Source organism: Eriocheir sinensis, unplaced genomic scaffold (genome assembly GCF_024679095.1).
Source record: "Eriocheir sinensis breed Jianghai 21 unplaced genomic scaffold, ASM2467909v1 Scaffold1017, whole genome shotgun sequence".
Classification (NCBI taxonomy): Eukaryota; Metazoa; Arthropoda; class Malacostraca; order Decapoda; family Varunidae; genus Eriocheir; species Eriocheir sinensis.
Window position 1 is genome coordinate 51,551 of NW_026110316.1, and position 20,950 is coordinate 72,500.

At 46.1% G+C, this 20,950-nt stretch overlaps 2 protein-coding genes and 1 long non-coding RNA gene across 4 annotated transcripts in view; 1 reads left to right on the forward strand and 2 right to left on the reverse strand.

Moving 5' to 3' along the window:
- Window positions 1-20,950, reverse strand: part of LOC126988956 (uncharacterized) — a 29,087-nt gene that overhangs the window by 2,672 nt on the left and 5,465 nt on the right. The gene's annotated exons all lie outside the window — the stretch shown is intronic.
- Window positions 4,439-19,183, reverse strand: LOC126988955 (uncharacterized). Of its 2 annotated transcripts, none has more exons than XM_050847387.1 (3): window positions 18,845-19,183; window positions 11,230-11,579; window positions 4,439-5,087 (listed from the first exon to the last, which is right to left on the reverse strand). In XM_050847387.1, the coding sequence occupies exons 1-3, from the start codon at window positions 19,166-19,168 to the stop codon at window positions 4,439-4,441; spliced, it is 1,323 nt and encodes a 440-aa protein (XP_050703344.1). In that variant the 5' UTR covers window positions 19,169-19,183. The 2 variants fall into 2 exon arrangements, with proteins under 2 accessions (XP_050703344.1, XP_050703343.1); XM_050847386.1 differs by having other exon boundaries at window positions 10,933-11,579.
- Window positions 5,003-18,812, forward strand: LOC126988957 (uncharacterized). Its single transcript, XR_007742691.1, has 3 exons — window positions 5,003-5,140; window positions 10,986-11,282; window positions 18,548-18,812. It is a non-coding gene; the product is annotated as an uncharacterized LOC126988957 (long non-coding RNA).

The window sequence follows — 20,950 nt, forward strand, 5'->3', positions numbered from 1 at the left end:
CCTGCCACCCACACCAACCCACACAACCCACTCCCTCATCCCTGGCCGAATGTTTGCTACCAGTATTACGCCATGTGCGCCCATCCCACACCCACGCCCTCATGCTCCTCCTGCCACCCACCCAACCCCACACGACCCACTCCCTCATCCCTTGCCAAATGATTGCAACAAGTATTACGCCCATGCCAATCCCGCCCCCACGCCCTCCTGCCACCCACACCAACCCACACGACCCACTCCCTCATCCCTGGCCGAATGATTGCTACAAGTATCACGCCCATGCCAATCCCGCACCCACGCCCTCATGCTCCTAGCTCCTTCTACTCACACCAACCCTCATAATTCATCCCCTCACCTTCACCTAAACCTGCCGGCGCCGCAACACACATCTCGTCACACCGAGAAGCCGCCGTGAGCCTGGACTGGCCGCATCGTGCCCACCTTACCCAATGAACCACTTCGAATTATTAATCTTACAAGAATAATAACATGTCACACAAACATATTTCCCTTATATTGATTATTGGCAATGAAGGGAGGCGTACAAAATATTTACAGTTACAAATATTTAGCTGCTGCAACAATACGATTTCTCGGGTAGTTTTTTTCTTCTGAATTTTCTCAGATGACGCGTTCAGCGGCGTGAGGCTTTGTTAACTACTGGATCGTCCCGCCTTGCCCTCCAGGAGCCTTGGTGATGGATTTGTCTCTTGTTAGCATTGAACTACACACACACACACACACACACACACACACACACACACACACACACACACACACACACACACACACACACACACACACACACTTAACACCACCTCTTACTGCCACCTGCTGACTCTCTCTCTCTCTCTCTCTCTCTCTCTCTCTCTCTCTCTCTCTCTCTCTCTCTCTCTCTCTCTCTCTCTCTCTCTCTCTCTCTCTCTCTCTCTCTCTCTCTCTCTCTCTCTCTCTCTCTCTCTCTCTCTCTCTCTCTCTTTTTTTTGTCTAGTCTTCTTTTATTCCGCTCACCCATCTTCTAATTTACTCCTGCTTATGATCATTCTCTCCCAGTTTTAATTCTACGTTTTCATCTTTTTTTTTTCCTTTTTCATCTTCCACTCTTTTCTATTCAATGTTTTTTTTTTAATTTTTTCCTTTTTTTCCTCTTTCCTTTTTTATTATGTTTTTCTTCATTTTTATTTGTTTATTTTTTCTGACTGTCTTTGCAATACATTCTGCTCAAATTAAACTGTTTCCCATTGATTTTCCTTTTTTGATTCTCCTATTTCCTTCTTCCTTTTCCTCTTCCTATTCCTTCCAGTTCTCACGCTCTTCTTCTTCTTCTTTATCCTATTCCTAATTTTGCTTTTGATCATGTTCTTTTTATCTTCCTTTTCATTTCTTTTTTTATTTTCCTTTAACACTTTTTCTCTCCCACGTCAACCTTCTCAATCTCAGTTCAATCACTTCCTCTTCCTCTTCTACTTCCTTCTACTCCTGACTCGCCTCTTCTTCTTCCTCATTATCCTACTCCAACTTTGCTTTTTATCTCATATCTTTTTTTCCTTCCATCTCAATCTCCTCTTTCTCCTCATCTTTCAATCACTTCCTTTTCCTCTTCCTCTTCTACTTCCTTCTAATCCTCACACTCTTCTTCTTCCCCTTTGTCTTATTCCTAATTTTGCTTCTAATCTTTTTTTTTTCTTTCCTCTTTTCTTTTTTAACGTTGCTTTTACATCTTTCCTCTCGCAAGTCTGCTTTCTCAATCTCCTCTTTCTCCTCCTCTTTCAATCACTTCCTCTTCCTCTTCTACTTTCTTCCAGACCTCACGCTCTTCCTTCTCATTATCGTACTCCAAATTTTGCTTTGAATCTTTTTTTTTCATCCCTTTCATTTTTTTTTATGTTGCCTTTACACATTTTTTTCTCGCACGTCAATCTTCTCAATCTCCTCTTTCTCCTCCTCTTTCAATCACTTCCTCTTCCTCTTCCTCTTCCTCTTCTACTTTCTTCCAGTCGTCACGCTCTTCTGCTACCTCATTATCTTACTTCAAATTTTGCTTTTAATCTTTTTTTTTCCTGCCTTCCCTCTCATTCTTAATTTGGCTCACATCTTTTCTCCCGCGCGGCCATTCTCCAACCCCTCTTCTAGTTCCTCATGATCTCAATCTAAATTTTGTCATCCATTTTGTTTTCTTTCCTTTCATCTCTTCCTCTTACTCCTCCTCCCCATCCGTGTTTTTACTTATCCTTCCTTTTATTTTGTTTTTTTCAGCCTTATTCGTATATTTTTTTTATCCTTCTTCTTTTCTGTTTGTATCGTCTGTTTTGTCTTTTTTGTCTTTCCATTTTATTGTTCTTGCCTTTCATCTTCCTCCTTCCTTTCATTTCACTTTTGTATATTATTTTTTTTACTTCTACTTCCTCGTTTTGTTTTCCTGCGTTTTTACATTCTCATAATATTAATCTTCCCAGTTTCTACACATTTAAATACTCTCTTTTATCTCTTCTTTCCCATCCGTGTTTATTTTTTCCTCCTTTTTATTGTTTTCTTCCAACTTTTTCTATTTCTTTTCATATCCTCTTACTTTTTCATATATTCTAAGTCTTATTTCGCCTCTTATCCCTTCTCCCTACTCTGCCTTGCTTTAATTCTTCCATCGCCTTCCTCGTAACTTCCTTTTTGTATCCTCTACGTTCTTTGAGTTATAATTCCTTGACATTTTTTCTTCCACTTCCTTATTCTGTTTTCTTGTTCATCTTTTTGTTTCCTTTTTGCAAGTCTTGTTTTTACTTCATCTAATATTTTTTCCTTTCTTTTTTTTCCGTCCTTCTTCTTTTCCTTCTTTTCTTCCTCTTATTCCTTCAAAACTCTCACTTACTCATACTTACTATTTCCATATTACTCCTTCTCCTCCTTTTTCCTGCCCACAAACTTTTCCTTCGATTTTGCATTCTGCTTTCATCATTTTCCTCCTATTCTCTTCCTTTTCTTCTGCAGTGGTGATGCCGGGAAGAAGGGGGGCGATAGTAGTCCTGGTGGTTGAAGTGCCTGCCATGATGGTGTTAATGGTCGTTATTCAAGTGGTGGGTGATTAGTAGTGGTGGTAGCGGCAGTGTTCCTGATAGTGTTATTAGTTGGAATGCTTATTTTGAGTTTAGGTCTACGGGTTTGTTATACCATGTTTCAGTTACCATTCTTCCATTGTGTGTGTGTGTGTGTGTGTGTGTGTGTGTAGGTCAGTGTGTGTGTGTGTGTGTGTGTGTGTGTGTAAAATTCACAGTGGCCTGGCCGCGTTTTCCTTTTAGTGTCACATTTTTGCACAGCTCTCCTCCGCCCTTCTCGTGGCCTGACAGCCAATCACACAGCAGAGCCGCGTGTGGGATGCCAGGCTCCACTTCCCGTAAAATTCGTCAATTTTATCTGTGTTTTCCATGCATAAAAAGGTCGAAGATACATAAGTGTGTACTATGTGGACGTATTTTTTTTATTATTTTTTCATTTGATTTTGTTCGACTTTGATTAAATCCAGTCAGTGAAGAAATAGAACGGCCAGACTGGTGTGTTGACATCGTCACTTCATGAGAGAGAGAGAGAGTTTTGTGGGAGCTATTTTCAGGTAGATGGAAACAATTTTGTTAGCAAAATTTCAATATTTTGATTTATTGATGAAGGAGTTATTGGCAAGTCGGAGAACAGATTTGGCACGATTCTTGGCATAAATGTTAAGACCATTTTTAGCAAAAGTTCTAAGGCTCCGGCACCTTCTGTGAGCTGCCTCAATCGTTGATAGCACGCGAACAAGCGTGACTGAACCAGGGAATTTTTACATGATAAATGAATAACGCGGAATGTGTGGCTCCATCCCGATCTCACCTCCGTCACGCTCTGGGCACGCGTCTCAGACCTGGAAGCTATAATCATTCCGCAGAGAATGAGAGACAAAATAAAACTCAGGTCATCATACTGAGCTGAAGCATACTGGCAAGAGCATTCTAATACCTTTCATTTAAATATAGTTTTAAAACGGGTGGTCGTTCAGACAACTCCTTACATAACGTTTCTTGTTCTGAGGTGCAACACGACCCCACTATCCCTGCCTAAGGTTTTTTGTAAGACAATATTTTCTATTTTTTCATTTGAAATATAAGATAAGAAATGTAAGCACACACATGCGTCCAAACACTCCCCACAGATGCGACACTCTTGAACAATTTGTTCCGCAGAAGTGGCACCGTTCCATGGGATGCGTTCCTCTGCATGGTGATTTTAGTCAGCTGGCGAGCCGTTCCTCTCAGTGTGATTGTGGTGCTTCTTGGCACTCCTCAGTCTCTGTTATCACCAGTCAGCGACAGTTACTGTTCAGCGGGTGTTTAGAAATGCACCCGGAGTGTACGTCACCTGTACAACGCTGAACATTTGAGTTTGATCACGACGCTGTGTACTCGCCCGGTGCTCACAGAAACTCGCCACCACTCGGCTTTGCGCCTCTCTTGGCACGACTTCTGCTGCTGGAGTTGGTGCCCCGATGTGTCTGCCCTCCGTAGAAATGCCTTGTTTCGTATCTTGGCGGGACGTGGCTGCTGGCGTTGTGCTGGCGTTGCTGTGAGTGGCGGCTGCTGGTGTAGTTGTGTGCAGCATACCAGCCACTGTTTTGCTGGAAGGAGTCGTTCCTCCGCTGTGCCGGCCTCTCGAGGTGCCGAGGTGCGCCACGCAGCGAGTTAGAGGCGGATCTAACGGGCTGCTGGTGAGGCCTCGAGGTAAAGTTGGGAGGCTGAGTGACTTGGAGCGGCGCGGCGTATCTGAAGGTGTCGTGGCCACGGTACACCTCACGTTCCTTAACGGGGGCGCGGAGGTTACCAAGGTTGAAGGGCACGTGTCTTGGACAGGTGGACCGTGGCATCTTTTCTTTCTTCAGGATACCTTTAGGAGACTTCCCTTCAGTAGTGGTATTCATTTGTGCACAGCGAGCTGCTCCAACTGTTTGCTGGTGTCGTGTGTTGTGTTTCTTTACCGCGTCCTTTGCTGGCCCTTTCTGTGGCTTCACTGTTCTCTCCTTTCGCCTTTCCAGCTCAGGACGAATGCTGTAGAGAGGGAAGCCATACCTGAAGTAGTCGTAGCCACAATACAGTTCACGATCCTTGACGAAAGTGTTCAGGTTCTGGAAGTTAAAGCGCACACATTTATGAGCGGTGCTGGCCGTCTTTCCTTTCTTGAGGATCCCTGTGAGGTGTTGTGGCTCATTGATTTTGTTGGCTGAATCTGTTGCTTCCTCTGCTACTGTTTTCTGAGCCTCTGGTAGTTTGTTTATTGCTTCCTTTGGTGGCTCTTCCTGTGGCTCCACTGCTCTCTCCTTTAGGCTTTTCAGCTCAGGACGAATGCTGGAGAGAGGGAAGCCGTACTTGCAGTAGTCGTAGGCACAGTACAGCTCACGAATTTTGACGAAAGTGTTCAGGTTTTGGAAGTTGAAACTGATAGTTTTCTTGACCGGGGTTTGAGATGCATCCCGCTGTTTGAAGCTGCTGATAAGGGGCATCTTTTCCGGTGGGCCGGTAACGGCCTTGCTCCTGCTGGAAGGAGCGTCCCCAGCCGTGCCTCGGTGCCCGGAGGGGAGCTGATCGTATACCTCCTTTATTTTCTCTCTCTTGACCATGTGCAGAGTAATTACGAGAGTTTGAACCCTCTTGCCATGGCTCTCCAATTGCGTGCAGTCTTTTTGTGAGACTGTTGTATCATCCACTGGCTTGTGGACCTTCTCTCTCTTCACCAAGTGGATTATGATGATGAGAGTTTGACGCCTCCTGCCAGTGGCCTCCTTTTCGCCCTTTCCCACCACCCCGTCAGCATCCAGCAGGGTGTCGGAGGGGATCTCCTCCTCCACCACTGAGAGAGGCTGAGTAGCCTTCTTCAGGCAGACCAGGGCCTGTTGCCCTGCATCGGCCTGGGCACCCGCGTTCTCGGTTTCCTCGACGATGTCGTCAGGTTCCTCGGAGGGCTGCGGCGCTGCCGCCTGGCGAAGAGCCAGCCAAGCACCCGCAGCACCAAGACTTCTTCACTTGTTTTTGCTGAGTCATTTTAATGTAAATGAACAATCTTTAGCAGGAACGTGCAGGTCATCAACGTTGTCCTCTTCTGGGATGGCTTCTCCTCGTCGTGTGCCGCCTTGGCTACACCGACCACTGGCGGGGACGCTCAAAGAAAAGGCTGAGAGTGTAACGCTGGGGCGATGGGACGTAATGCAGGTGACGAAATGTTGCTGGAAGTAGTGCGCCCATCCCACACCCACGCCCTCATGCTCCTCCTGCCACCCACACCAACCCACACGTCCCCCTCCCTCATCCCTTGCCGAATGTTTGCTACCAGTATTACGCCATGTGCGCCCATCCCACACCCACGCCCTCATGCTCCTCCTGCCACCCACACCAACCCACACAACCCACTTCCTCATCCCTGGCCGAATGTTTGCTACCAGTATTACGCCATGTGCGCCCATCCCACACCCACGCCCTCATGCTCCTCCTGCCACCCACACCAACCCACACGGCCCACTCCCTCATCCCTTGCCAAATGATTGCAACAAGTATTACGCCCATGCCAATGCCGCCCCCACGCCCTCATGCTCCTAGCTCCTTCTACTCACACCAACCCTCATAATTCATCCCCTCACCTTCACTTAAACCTGCCGGCGCCGCAACACACATCTCGTCACACCGAGAAGCCGCCGTGAGCTGGGACTGGCCGCATCGTGCCCACCTTACCCAATGAACCACTCGGCCGAAAATTCTTGCCACAAACCCAACAAGAACTTCGTATTATTAATCTTACAAGAATAATAACGTCACACAAATATATTTCCCTTATATTGATTATTGGCAATGTAGGGAGGCGTACAAAATATTTTCAGTTACAAATATTTAGCTGCTGCAACAATACGATTTCTCGGGTAGTTTTTTTCTTCTGTATTTTCACAGATGACGCGTTTAGCGGCGTGAGGCTTTGTTAACTACTGGATCGTCCCGCCTTGCCCTCCAGGAGCCTTGGTGATGGATTTGTCTCTTGTTAGCATTGAACTACACACACACACACACACACACACACACACACACACACACACACACACACACACACACACACACACACACACACACAAAAAACACACACTCCCCCACCCGTGGTGTCTCTCTCTCTCTCTCTCTCTCTCTCTCTCTCTCTCTCTCTCTCTCTCTCTCTCTCTCTCTCTCTCTCTCTCTCTCTCTCTCTCTCTCTCTCTCTCTCTCTCTCTCTCTCTCTCTCTCTCTCTCTCTCTCTCTCTCTCTCTCTCTCTCTCTCTCTCTTCTTTTTTTGTCTAGTCTTCTTTTATTCCGCTCACCCATCTTCTAATTTACTCCTGCTTATGATCATTCTCTCCCAGTTTTAATTCTACGTTTTCATCTTTTTTTTCCTTTTTCATCTTCCACTCTTTTCTATTCAATGTTTTTTTCCTTTCCTTTTTCCTCTTTTATTACTTTTTTCTCCTTATTTTTATTGTTTTCGCTTTTTCTGACGGTCTTCGCTTAACATTCTGCTCACATTAAACTGTTTCCCATTGATTTTCCTTTTTTTGAGTCTCCGTTTTCCTTCTTCCTCCTCCTCTTCTAATTCCTTCTAATCCTCACTCTCTTCTTCTTCCTCATTATCCTCTGCCTAATTTTGCTTTCTATCTTATCTTTTTTTTCTTCCATCTCATTTCTTTCTTAATGTTGCCTCTACACTTTTTCTTTCGCTTGTCTTTCTTTTCAATCCCCTCTTTTTCCTCCTCTTTCAGTCACTTCCTCTTCCTCTTCTTCTTCTACTTCCTTCCAGTCCTCACGCTCTTCTTCTTCCTCATTGTCCTACTCCAAATTTTCCTTTTAATCTTGTTTTTTCTTCTGTTTGTTTTTGCATTCATTCTTAATTTCGTCTACATCTTTTCTTTTTTCCAACCCCTCTTTCAGTTCCTCATTATCTCACTAAATCTTAACTCCCATATTCTTTTCTTTCATCTCTCCCTCTTACTCCTCCTCCCCATCCATGTTTTTACTTTTCCGTCTTTATATTTTGTTTTTCAGCCTCATTCGTATATTTCTCGCCCTTTGTCTTCTCTCTCTTTTATCGTCTCTGTCTGTTTTGTCTTATGTGTCTTTCTGTTTTTATTGTTCTTGCCTTTCATCTTCCTCCTTCCTTTCATTTCACTTTTGTATATTATTTTTTTTACTTCTACTTCCTCGTTTTGCTTTTCTGCGTTTTCACATTCTCATAATATTAATCTTCCCAATTTCTACCCATTTAAATACTCTCTTTTGTTTCTCTTCTTTCCCATCCGTGTTTAGTTTCTCCTTTTTATTGTTTTCTTCCAACTTTTTCTGTTTCTTTTCATATCCTCTTACTTTTTCACATATTCTAAGTCTTATTTCGCCCTTATCCCTTCTCCCTACTCTGCCTTGCTTTAATTCTTCCATCGCCTTCCTCGTAACTTCCTTTTTGTATCCTCTACGTTCTTTGAGTTATAATTCCTAGACATTTTTTCTTCCACTTCCTTATTCTGTTTTCTTGTTCATCTTTTTGTTTCCTTTTTGCAAGTCTTGTTTTTACTTCATCTAATATTTTTTCCTTTCTTTTTTTTCTTCGTCCTTCTTCTTTTGCTTCTTTTCTTCCTCTTATTCCTTCGAAACTCTCACTTACTCATACTTACTATTTCCATATTACTCCTTCTCCTCCTTTTTCCTGCCCACAAACTTTTCCTTCGATTTTGCATTCTGCTTTCATCATTTTCCTCCTATTCTCTTCCTTTTCTTCTGCAGTGGTGATGCCGGGAAGAAGGGGGGGGGGGGGGCGGATATGGTAGTCCTGGTGGTTGAAGTGCCTGCCATGATGGTGTTAATGGTCGTTATTCAAGTGGTGGGTGATTAGTAGTGGTGGTAGCGGCAGTGTTCCTGATAGTGTTATTACTTGGAATGCTTATTTTGAGTTTAAGTCTACGGGTTTGTTATACCATGTTTCAGTTACCATGCTTCCATTGTGTGTGTGTGTGTGTGTGTGTGTGTGTGTGTGTGTGTGTGTGTGTGTGTGTGTGTGTGTGTGTGTAAAATTCACCGTGGCCTGGCCGCGTTTTCCTTTTAGTGTCACATTTTTGCACAGCTCTCCTCCGCCCCGCCCTTCTCGTGGCCTGACAGCCAATCACACAGCAGAGCCGCGTGTGGGATGCCAGGTTCCACTTCCCGTAAAATTCGTCAATTTTATCTGTGTTTTCCATGCATAAAAAGGTCGAAGATACATAAGTGTGTACTATTTAGACGTATTTTTTTTATTATTTTTTCATTTGATTTTGTTCGACTTTGATTAAATCCAATCAGTGAAGAAATAGAACGGCCAGACTGGTGTGTTGACATCGTCACTTGATGAGAGAGAGAGAGAGAGAGAGAAAGAGAGAGAGGGAGCTATTTTCAGGTAAATGGAAACAATTTTGTTAGCAAAATTTCAATATTTTGATTTATTGATGAAGGAGTTATTGGCAAGTCGGAGAACAGATTTGGCACGATTCTTGGCATAAATTTTAAGACCATTTTTAGCAAAAGTTCTAAGGCTCCGGCACCTTCTGTGAGCTGTCTCAATCGTTGATAGCACGCGAACAAGCGTGACTGAACCACGGAGTTTTGCCATGATAAATGAATAACGCGGAATGTGTGGCTCCATCCCGATCTCACCTCCGTCACGCTCTGGGCACGCGTCTCAGACCTGGAAGCTATAATCATTCCGCAGAGAATGAGAGACAAAATAAAACTCAGGTCATCATACTGAGCTGAAGCATACTGGCAAGAGCATTCTAATACCTTTCATTTAAATATAGTTTTAAAACGGGTGGTCGTTCAGACAACTCCTTACATAACGTTTCTTGTTCTGAGGTGCAACACGACCCCACTATCCCTGCCTTAGGTTTTTGTAAGACAATATTTTCTATTTTTTCATTTGAAATATAAGATAAGAAATGTAAGCACACACATGCGTCCAAACACTCCCCACAGATGCGACACTCTTGAACAATTTGTTCCGCAGAAGTGGCACCGTTCCATGGGATGCGTTCCTCTGCATGGTGATTTTAGTCAGCTGGCGAGCCGTTCCTCTCAGTGTGATTGTGGTGCTTCTTGGCACTCCTCAGTCTCTGTTATCACCAGTCAGCGACAGTTACTGTTCAGCGGGTGTTGAGAAATGCACCCGGAGTGTACGTCACCTGTACAACGCTGAACATTTGAGTTTGATCACGACGCTGTGTACTCGCCCGGTGCTCACAGAAACTCGCCACCACTCGGCTTTGCGCCTCTCTTGGCACGACTTCTGCTGCGGGAGTTGGTGCCCCGATGTGTCTGTCCCTCGTAGAAATGCCTTGTTTCGTATCTTGGCGGGACGTGGCTGCTGGCGTTGTGCTGGCGGTGCTGTGAGTGGCGGCTGTTGGTGTAGTTGTGTGCAGCATACCAGCCACTGTTTTGCTGGAAGGAGTCGCTGCTCCGCTGTGTCGGCCTCCCGAGGTGCCGAGGTGCGCCACGCAGCGAGTTAGAGGCGGATCTAACGGGCTGCTGGTGAGGCCTCGAGGTAAAGTTGGGAGGCTGAGTGACTTGGAGCGGCGCGGCGTATCTGAAGGTGTCGTGGCCACGGTACACCTCACGTTCCTTAACGGGGGCGCGGTGGTTACCAAGGTTGAAGGGCACGTGTCTTGGACAGGTGGACCGTGGCATCTTTTCTTTCTTCAGGATACCTTTAGGAGACTTCCCTTCAGTAGTGGTATTCATTTGTGCACAGCGAGCTGCTCCAACTGTTTGCTGGTGTCGTGTGTTGTGTTTCTTTACCGCGTCCTTTGCTGGCCCTTTCTGTGGCTTCACTGTTCTCTCCTTTCGCCTGTCCAGCTCAGGACGAATGCTGTAGAGAGGGAAGCCATACCTGAAGTAGTCGTAGCCACAATACAGCTCACGATCCTTGACGAAAGTGTTCAGGTTCTGGAAGTTAAAGCGCACACATTTATGAGCGGTGCTGGCCGTCTTTCCTTTCTTGAGGATCCCTGTGAGGTGTTGTGGCTCATCGATTTTGTTGGCTGAATCTGTTGCTTCCTCTGTTACTGTTTTGTGAGCCTCTGGCAGTTTGTTTACTGCTTCCTTTGCTGGCTCTTCCTGTGGCTCCACTGCTCTCTCCTTTAGGCTTTTCAGCTCAGGACGAATGCTGGAGAGAGGGAAGCCATACTTGCAGTAGTCGTAGGCACAGTACAGCTCACGAATTTTGACGAAAGTGTTCAGGTTTTGGAAGTTGAACCTGATAGTTTTCTTGACCGGTGTTTGAGATGCATCCCGCTGTTTGAAGCTGCTGATAAGGGGCATCTTTTCCGGTGGGCCGGTAACGGCCTTGCTCCTGCTGGAAGGAGCGTCCCCAGCCGTGCCTTGGTGCCCGGAGGGGAGCTCATCGTATACCTCCTTTATTTTCTCTCTCTTGACCATGTGCAGAGTAATTACGAGAGTTTGAACCCTCTTGCCATGGCTCTCCAATTGCGTGCAGTCTTTTTGTGAGACTGTTGTATCATCCACTGGCTTGTGGACCTTCTCTCTCTTCACCAAGTGGATTGTGATGATGAGAGTTTGACGCCTCTTGCCAGTGGCCTCCTTTTCGCCCTTTCCCACCACCCCATCAGCATCCAGCAGGGTGTCGGAGGGGATCTCCTCCACCACTGAGAGAGGCTGAGTAGCCTTCTTCAGGCAGACCAGGGCCTGTTGCCCTGCATCGGCCTGGGCACCCGCGTTCTCGGTTTCCTCGACGATGTCGTCAGGTTCCTCGGAGGGCTGCGGCGCTTCCCGCCTGGCGAAGAGCCAGCTGAAGCACCCGCAGCACCAAGACTTCTTCACTTGTTTTGCTGAGTCATTTTAATGTAAATGAACAATCTTTAGCAGGAACGTGCAGGTCATCAACGTTGTCCTCTTCTGGGATGGCTTCTCCTCGTCGTGTGCCGCCTTGGCTACACCGACCACTGGCGGGGACGCTCAAAGAAAAGGCTGAGAGTGTAACGCTGGGGCGATGGGACGTTATGCAGGTGACGAAATGTTGCTGGAAGTAGTGCGCCCATCCCACACCCACGCCCTCATGCTCCTCCTGCCACCCACACCAACCCACACAACCCACTCCCTCATCCCTGGCCGAATGTTTGCTACCAGTATTACGCCATGTGCGCCCATCCCACACCCACGCCCTCATGCTCCTCCTGCCACCCACACCAACCCACACAACCCACTTCCTCATCCCTGGCCGAATGTTTGCTACCAGTATTACGCCATGTGCGCCCATCCCACACCCACGCCCTCATGCTCCTCCTGCCACCCACACCAACCCACACGACCCACTCCCTCATCACTTGCCAAATGATTGCAACAAGTATTACGCCCATGCCAATCCCGCCCCCACGCCCTCCTGCCACCCACACCAACCCACACAAACCACTCCCTCATCCCTGGCCGAATGATTGCTACAAGTATTACGCCCATGCCAATCCCGCACCCACGCCCTCATGCTCCTAGCTCCTTCTACTCACACCAACCCTCATAATTCATCCCCTCACCTTCACCTAAACCTGCCGGCGCCGCAACACACATCTCGTCACACCGAGAAGCCGCCGTGAGCCTGGACTGGCCGCATCGTGCCCACCTTACCCAATGAACCAGTCGGCCGAAAATTCTTGCCACAAGCCCAGCAAGAACTTCGTATTATTAATCTTACAAGAATAATAACATGTCACACAAATATATTTCCCTTATATTGATTATTGGCAATGAAGGGAGGCGTTCAAAATATTTACAGTTACAAATATTTAGCTGCTGCAACAATACGATTTCTCGGGTAGTTTTTTTTTCTTCTGAATTTTCACAGATGACGCGTTCAGCGGCGTGAGGCTTTGTTAACTACTGGATCGTCCCGCCTTGCCCTCCAGGAGCCTTGGTGATGGATTTGTCTCTTGTTAGCATTGAATTACACACACACACACACACACACACACACACACACACACACACACACACACACACACACACACACACACACACACACACCACCACTAACTCCCACGAGCTCTCTCTCTCTCTCTCTCTCTCTCTCTCTCTCTCTCTCTCTCTCTCTCTCTCTCTCTCTCTCTCTCTCTCTCTCTCTCTCTCTCTCTCTCTCTCTCTCTCTCTCTCTCTCTCTCTCTCTCTTCTTTTTTTGTCTAGTCTTCTTTTATTCCGCTCACCCATCTTCTAATTTACTCCTGCTTATGATCATTCTCTCCCAGTTTTAATTCTACGTTTTCATCTTTTTTTCCTTTTTCATCTTCCACTCTTTTCTATTCAATGTTTTTTTCCTTTCATTTTTTCCTCTTTTCTTACTTTTTTCTCCTTATTTTTATTGTTTTCGCTTTTTCTGACGGTCTTCGCATAACATTCTGCTCACATTAAACTGTTTCCCATTGATTTTCCTTTTTTTGAGTCTCCGTTTTCCTTCTTCCTCTTCTAATTCCTTCTAATCCTCACTCTCTTCTTCTTCCTCATTATCCTCTTCCTAATTTTGCTTTCTATCTTATCTTTATTTTCTTCCATCTCATTTCTTTCTTAACCCTTCAAGCGCGGGCTAGATTTTGCCGCGCCTGGCCTGCCACGCAGGCATTTTCACTCAAAAACACACCTCACTTCAACCTCAAGTATCTTCTCTCTTACTGAGCTAACGTTGCTGAATGAGGTATCATTGTAAAGTCCTTTTCCTTAGCTGTCCTTTGACGTTAATTTGAACACCATATAAGCATTGGTAGAACGAGTACAGAGTTATGAAGTAGGAACTATGAAGACATATTATTATAGAGATACCCACCTCTATTGTTCTTATTTTCTATTATTTAGCAATAAAAAGCATCACTTTTTTACAGCTTCTGTGTACCATACCCATATAAAGCTCAAATTTTGTATTATTGTAAAAATCTGTGGTTAGCATTACTCGCTACACTTAGCAATGAACCAAAATCCATGCTAGAATGCTGTACTTGCATTGTGTAACAAAAGGAATGATAAAAAAACAGAAAACAACACTACTAATATTTTTGAGATTACAAAGGGTAAGTTTTACGGTTCGCTACATACTTATTGTTGTGCCTCTCGCAACATTGTACACACTGGCTCAGGCGTTGCCAGGCTGCACCCTCCACGCCGAACGGCCACTGTATGACACATAACATTTGCATTTCATTTTTCTGCATCCAGCGTTTATTTATCATACCTATCACAAATATATACAGATAACATCATCGTGCATGTTAGAATGAAAAAAAAATGTTAGGATCAGGCGTATCCGTGGTGGTGGTCTCTGTAGCGGGGTCCACACTTGTGGCGGAGCTGACTGGTGAGGGCGATAAGGCAGTCCTGACGGGGCGTATATTTCTGACATGGCGTAGATCTTCATGTATGTTAGAATGAAAAAAATCCCCTTTCCCTTGTGAAAATGTTGAGGAGCATCACTAGAAGCACTGCTTTCATTGACAAAGCCATATCCATCACCATCACTACAGTAACTTAGAGTGGCATCGCTGTCACTACCAAGGATTGTGCTTGTGACAGTTTTATCTAACTCTGCTTCAATTTCGCTTTCTTCCAAGGCTTTCCTGATGTTTTTTATTGGTGTTGAGGTCAAGGGGGCCCCATCTTGAGGATGGATTTGACTGGAAGGTGAGCGGAGCTGCGGGGTCTAGCGGACATCTTGTCAGAGCTAGCACAAGGCGTTAACTGACCACTGATAATGTAAGAGAGTGTTTGCGGGCATTGTAGGAAAGAAAACGGCATGTTTACTGTACTTGACGACAAACCAACCAAATCTGGCGGCGCGTTCATAAAAAAAATGCCATGTCCACTATTGTGGACACCCGCGCTACGAGCCCACGCTCCGGCTGTCCACTATTGTGGACACCCGCGCTTTAAGGGTTAATTAATGTTGCCTCTACACTTTTTCTTTCGCATGTCTATCTTTTCAATCCCCTCTTTTTCCTCCGCTTTCAGTCACTTCCTCTTCCTCTTCCTCTTCTACTTCCTTCCAGTCCTCACGCTCTTCTTCCTCCTCATTGTCCTACTCCAAATTTTCCTTTTAATCTTGTTTTATCTTCTGTTTGTTTTCCCATTCATTCTTAATTTGGTCTACATCTTTTCTTTTTTCCAACCCCTCTTTCAGTTCCTCATTATCTCACTAAACTTTAACTCCCATATTCTTTTCTTTCATCTCTCCCTCTTACTCCTCCTCCCCATCCATGTTTTTACTTTTCCGTCTTTATATTTTGTTTTTCAGCCTCATTCGTATATTTCTCGCCCTTTGTCTTCTCTCTCTTTTATCGTCTCTGTCTGTTTTGTCTTATTTGTCTTTCTGTTTTTATTGTTCTTGCCTTTCATCTTCCTCCTTCCTGTCATTTCACTTTTGTATATTATTTTTTTTACTTCTACTTCCTCGTTTTGCTTTTCTGCGTTTTTACATTCTCATAATATTAATCTTCCCAATTTCTACACATTTAAATACTCTCTTTTGTTTCTCTTCTTTCCTATTCGTGTTTATTTTTTCCTCCTTTTTATTGTTTTCTTCCAACTTTTTCTGTTTCTTTTCATATCCTCTTACTTTTTCATATATTCTAAGTCTTATTTCGCCTCTTATCCCTTCTCCCTACTCTGCCTTGCTTTAATTCTTCCATCGCCTTCCTCGTAACTTCCTTTTTGTATCCTCTACGTTCTTTGAGTTATAATTCCTTGACATTTTTTCTTCCATTTCCTTCTTCCGTTTTCTTGTTCATCTTTTTGTTTCCTTTTTGCAAGTCTTGTTTTTACGTCATCTAATATTTTTTCCTTTATTTTTTTTCTCCGTCCTTCTTCTTTTGCTTCTTTTCTTCCTCTTATTCCTTCAAAACTCTCACTTACTCATACTTATTATTTCCATATTACTCCTTCTCCTCCTTTTTCCTGCCCACAAACTTTTCCTTCGATTTTGCATTCTGCTTTCATCATTTTCCTCCTATTCTCTTCCTTTTCTTCTGCAGTGGTGATGCCAGGAAGAAGGGGGGGGGGGGCGGATATGGTAGTCCTGGTGGTTGAAGTGCCTGCCATGATGGTGTTAATGGTCGTTATTCAAGTGGTGGGTGATTAGTAGTGGTGGTAGCGGCAGTGTTCCTGATAGTGTTATTAGTTGAAATGCTTATTTTGAGTTTAGGTCTACGGGTTTGTTATACCATGTTTCAGTTACCATTCTTCCATTGTGTGTGTGTGTGTGTGTGTGTGTGTGTGTGTGTGTATGTGTGTGTGTGTGTGTGTGTGTGTGTGTGTGTGTAAAATTCACCGTGGCCTGGCCGCGTTTTCCTTTTAGTGTCACATTTTTGCACAGCTCTCCTCCGCCCCGCCCTTCTCGTGGCCTGACAGCCAATCACACAGCAGAGCCGCGTGTGGGATGCCAGGTTCCACTTCCCGTAAAATTCGTCAATTTTATCTGTGTTTTCCATGCATAAAAAGGTCGAAGGTACATAAGTGTGTACTATGTGGACGTATTTTTTTTATTATTTTTTCATTTGATTTTGTTCGACTTTGATTAAATCCAGTCAGTGAAGAAATAGAACGGCCAGACTGGTGTGTTGACATCGTCACTTCATGAGAGAGAGAGAGAGAGAGAGAGCGAGTGGTGGGGGAGCTATTTTCAGGTAAATGGAAACAATTTTGTTAGCAAAATTTCAATATTTTGATTTATTGATGAAGGAGTTATTGGCAAGTCGGAGAACAGATTTGGCACGATTCTTGGCATAAATGTGAAGACCATTTTTAGCAAAAGTTCTAAGGCTCCTGCACCTTCTGTGAGCTGCCTCAATCGTTGATAGCACGCGAACAAGCGTGACTGAACCAGGGAGTTTTGCCACGATAAATGAATAACGCGGAATGTGTGGCTCCATCCCGATCTCACCTCCGTCACGCTCTGGGCACGCGTCTCAGACCTGGAAGCTATAATAATTCCGCAGAGAATGAGAGACAAAATAAAACTCAGGTCATCACACTGAGCTGAAGCATACTGGCAAGAGCATTCTAATACCTTTCATTTAAATATAGTTTTAAAACAGGTGGTCGTTCAGACAACTCCTTACATAACGTTTCTTGTTCTGAGGTGCAACACGACCCCACTATCCCTGCCTAAGGTTTTTTGTAAGACAATATTTTCTATTTTTTCATTTGAAATATAAGATAAGAAATGTAAGCACACACATGCGTCCAAACACTCCCCACAGATGCGACACTCTTGAACAATTTGTTCCGCAGAAGTGGCACCGTTCCATGGGATGCGTTCCTCTGCATGGTGATTTTAGTCAGCTGGCGAGCCGTTCCTCTCAGTGTGATTGTGGTGCTTCTTGGCACTCCTCAGTCTCTGTTATCACCAGTCAGCGACAGTTACTGTTCAGCGGGTGTTGAGAAATGCACCCGGAATGTACGTCACCTGTACGTCGCTGAACATTTGAGTTTGATCACGACGCTGTGTACTCGCCCGGTGCTCACAGAAACTCGCCACCACTCGGCTTTGCGCCTCTCTTGGCACGACTTCTGCTGCGGGAGTTGGTGCCCCGATGTGTCTGCCCTCCGTAGAAATGCCTTGTTTCGTATCTTGGCGGGACGTGGCTGCTGGCGTTGTGCTGGCGTTGCTGTGAGTGGCGGCTGCTGGTGTAGTTGTGTGCAGCATACCAGCCACTGTTTTGCTGGAAGGAGTCGTTCCTCCGCTGTGCCGGCCTCTCGAGGTGCCGAGGTGCGCCACGCAGCGAGTTAGAGGCGGATCTAACGGGCTGCTGGTGAGGCCTCGAGGTAAAGTTGGGAGGCTGAGTGACTTGGAGCGGCGCGGTGTATCTGAAGGTGTCGTGGCCACGGTACACCTCACGTTCCTTGACGGGGGCGCGGAGGTTACCAAGGTTGAAGCGCACGTGTCCTGGACAGGTGGACCGTGGCATCTTTTCTTTCTTCAGGATACCTTTAGGAGACTTCCCTTCAGTAGTGGTATTCATTTGTGCACAGCGAGCTGCTCCAACTGTTTGCTGGTGTCGTGTGTTGTGTTTCTTTACCGCGTCCTTTGCTGACCCTTTCTGTGGCTTCACTGTTCTCTCCTTTCGCCTGTCCAGCTCAGGACGAATGCTGGAGAGACGGAAGCCATACCTGAAGTAGTCGTAGCCACAATACAGTTCACGATCCTTGACGAAAGTGTTCAGGTTCTGGAAGTTAAAGCGCACACATTTATGAGCGGTGCTGGCCGTCTTTCCTTTCTTGAGGATCCCTGTGAGGTGTTGTGGCTCATCGATTTTGTTGGCTGAATCTGTTGCTTCCTCTGCTACTGTTTTCTGAGCCTCTGGTAGTTTGTTTATTGCTTCCTTTGCTGGCTCTTCCTCTGGCTCCACTGCTCTCTCCTTTAGGCTTTTCAGCTCAGGACGAATGCTGGAGAGAGGGAAGCCATACTTGCAGTAGTCGTAGGCACAGTACAGCTCACGAATTTTGACGAAAGTGTTCAGGTTTTGGAAGTTGAACCTGATAGTTTTCTTGACCGGGGTTTGAGATGCATCCCGCTGTTTGAAGCTGCTGATAAGGGGCATCTTTTCCGGTGGGCCGGTAACGGCCTTGCTCCTGCTGGAAGGAGCGTCCCCAGCAGTGCCTTGGTGCCCGGAGGGGAGCTCATCGTATACCTCCTTTATTTTCTCTCTCTTGACCATGTGCAGAGTAATTACGAGAGTTTGAACCCTCTTGCCATGGCTCTCCAATTGCGTGCTGTCTTTTTGTGAGACTGTTGTATCATCCACTGGCTTGTGGACCTTCTCTCTCTTCACCAAGTGGATTGTGATGATGAGAGTTTGACGCCTCTTGCCAGTGGCCTCCTTTTCGCCCTTTCCCACCACCCCATCAGCATCCAGCAGGGTGTCGGAGGGGATCTCCTCCTCCACCACTGAGAGAGGCTGAGTAGCCTTCTTCAGGCAGACCAGGGCCTGTTGCCCTGCATCGGCCTGGGCACCCGCGTTCTCGGTTTCCTCGACGATGTCGTCAGGTTCCTCGGGGGGGCTGCGGCGCTTCCGCCTGGCGAAGAGCCAGCCGAAGCACCCGCAGCACCAAGACTTCTTCACTTGTTTTTGCTGAGTCATTTTAATGTAAATGAACAATCTTTAGCAGGAACGTGCAGGTCATCAGCGTTGTCCTCTTCTGGGATGGCTTCTCCTCGTCGTGTGCCGCCTTGGCTACACCGACCACTGGCGGGGACGCTCAAAGAAAAGGCTGAGAGTGTAACGCTGGGGCGATGGGACGTAATGCAGGTGACGAAATGTTGCTGGAGGTAGTGCGCCCATCCCACGCCCACGCCCTCATGCTCCTCCTGCCACCCACACCAACCCACACAACCCACTCCCTCATCCCTGGCCGAATGATTGCAACAAGTATTACGCCCATGCCAATCCCGCCCCCACGCCCTCATGCTCCTCCTGCCACCCACACCAACCCTCACAACCCACTCCCTCATCCCTGGCCGAATGATTGCAACAAGTATTACGCCCATGCCAATCCCGCCCCCACACCCTCATGCTCCTCCTGCCACCCACACCAACCCACACAACCCACTCCCTCATCCCTGGCCGAATGTTTGCTACCAGTATTACGCCATGTGCGCCCATCCCACACCCACGCCCTCATGCTCCTCCTGCCACCCACACCAACCCACACGACCCACTCCCTCATCCCTTGCCAAATGATTGCAACAAGTATTACGCCCATGCCAATCCCGCCCCCACGCCCTCCTGCCACCCACACCAACCCACACAACCCACTCCCTCATCCCTGGCCGAATGATTGCTACAAGTATTACGCCCATGCCAACCCCGCACCCACGCCCTCATGCTCCTAGCTCCTTCTACTCACACCAACCCTCATAATTCATCCCCTCACCTTCACTTAAACCTGCCGGCGCCGCAACACACATCTCGTCACACCGAGAAGCCGCCGTGAGCCTGGACTGGCCGCATCGTGCCCACCTTACCCAATGAACCACTCGGCCGAAAATTCTTGCCACAAGCCCAGCAAGTACTTCGTATTATTAATCTTACAAGAATAATAACATGTCACACAATTATATTTCCCTTATATTGATTATTGGCAATGAAGGGAGGCGTACAAAATATTTACAGTTACAAATATTTAGCTGCTGCAACAATACGATTTCTCGGGTAGTTTTTTTCTTCCGAATTTTCTCAGATGACGCGTTCAGCGTCTCTTGTTAGCATTGAACTACAAATACACACACACACACACACACACACACACACACACACACACACACACACACACACACACACACACACACACTTAACACCACCTCTTACTGCCACCTTCTCTCTCTCTCTCTCTCTCTCTCTCTCTCTCTCTCTCTCTCTCTCTCTCTCTCTCTCTCTCTCTCTCTCTCTCTCTCTCTCTCTCTCTCTCTCTCTCTCTCTCTCTCTCTCTCTCTCTCTCTCTCTCTCTCTCTCTCTCTCTCTCTCTCTCTCTCTCTCTCTCTCTCTCTCTCTCTCTCTCTCTCTCTCTCTCTCTCTCTCTCTCTCTCTCTCTCTCTCTCTCTCTCTCTCTCTCTCTCTCTCTCTCTCTCTCTCTCTCTCTCTCTCTCTCTCTCTTCCTTTTTTGTCTAGTCTTCTTTTATTCCGCTCACCCATCTTCTAATTTACTCCTGCTTATGATCATTCTCTCCCAGTTTTAGTTCTACGTTTTCATCTTTTTTTTCCTTTTTCATCTTCCACTCTTTTCTATTCAATGTTTTTATTTCCTTTCCTTTTTCCTCTTTTATTACTTTTTTTCTCCTTATTTTTATTGTTTTCGCTTTTTCTGACGGTCTTCGCTTAACATTCTGCTCACATTAAACTGTTTTCCATTGATTTTCCTTTTTT

Excerpts from the sequence above, each read along its gene's own strand:
- LOC126988955 (XM_050847386.1), bottom strand. The coding sequence starts at position 19,168 with ATGACTCAGCAAAAACAAGTGAAGAAGTCTTGGTGCTGCGGGTGCTTC. Across the intron at positions 11,580-18,844 it reads ACTTGGTGAAGAGAGAGAAG|GTCCACAAGCCAGTGGATGA; the intron begins GTCCACAAGCCA and ends AAGAGAGAGAAG. Across the intron at positions 5,088-10,932 it reads TGTGGCTACGACTACTTCAG|GTATGGCTTCCCTCTCTACA; the intron begins GTATGGCTTCCC and ends CGACTACTTCAG.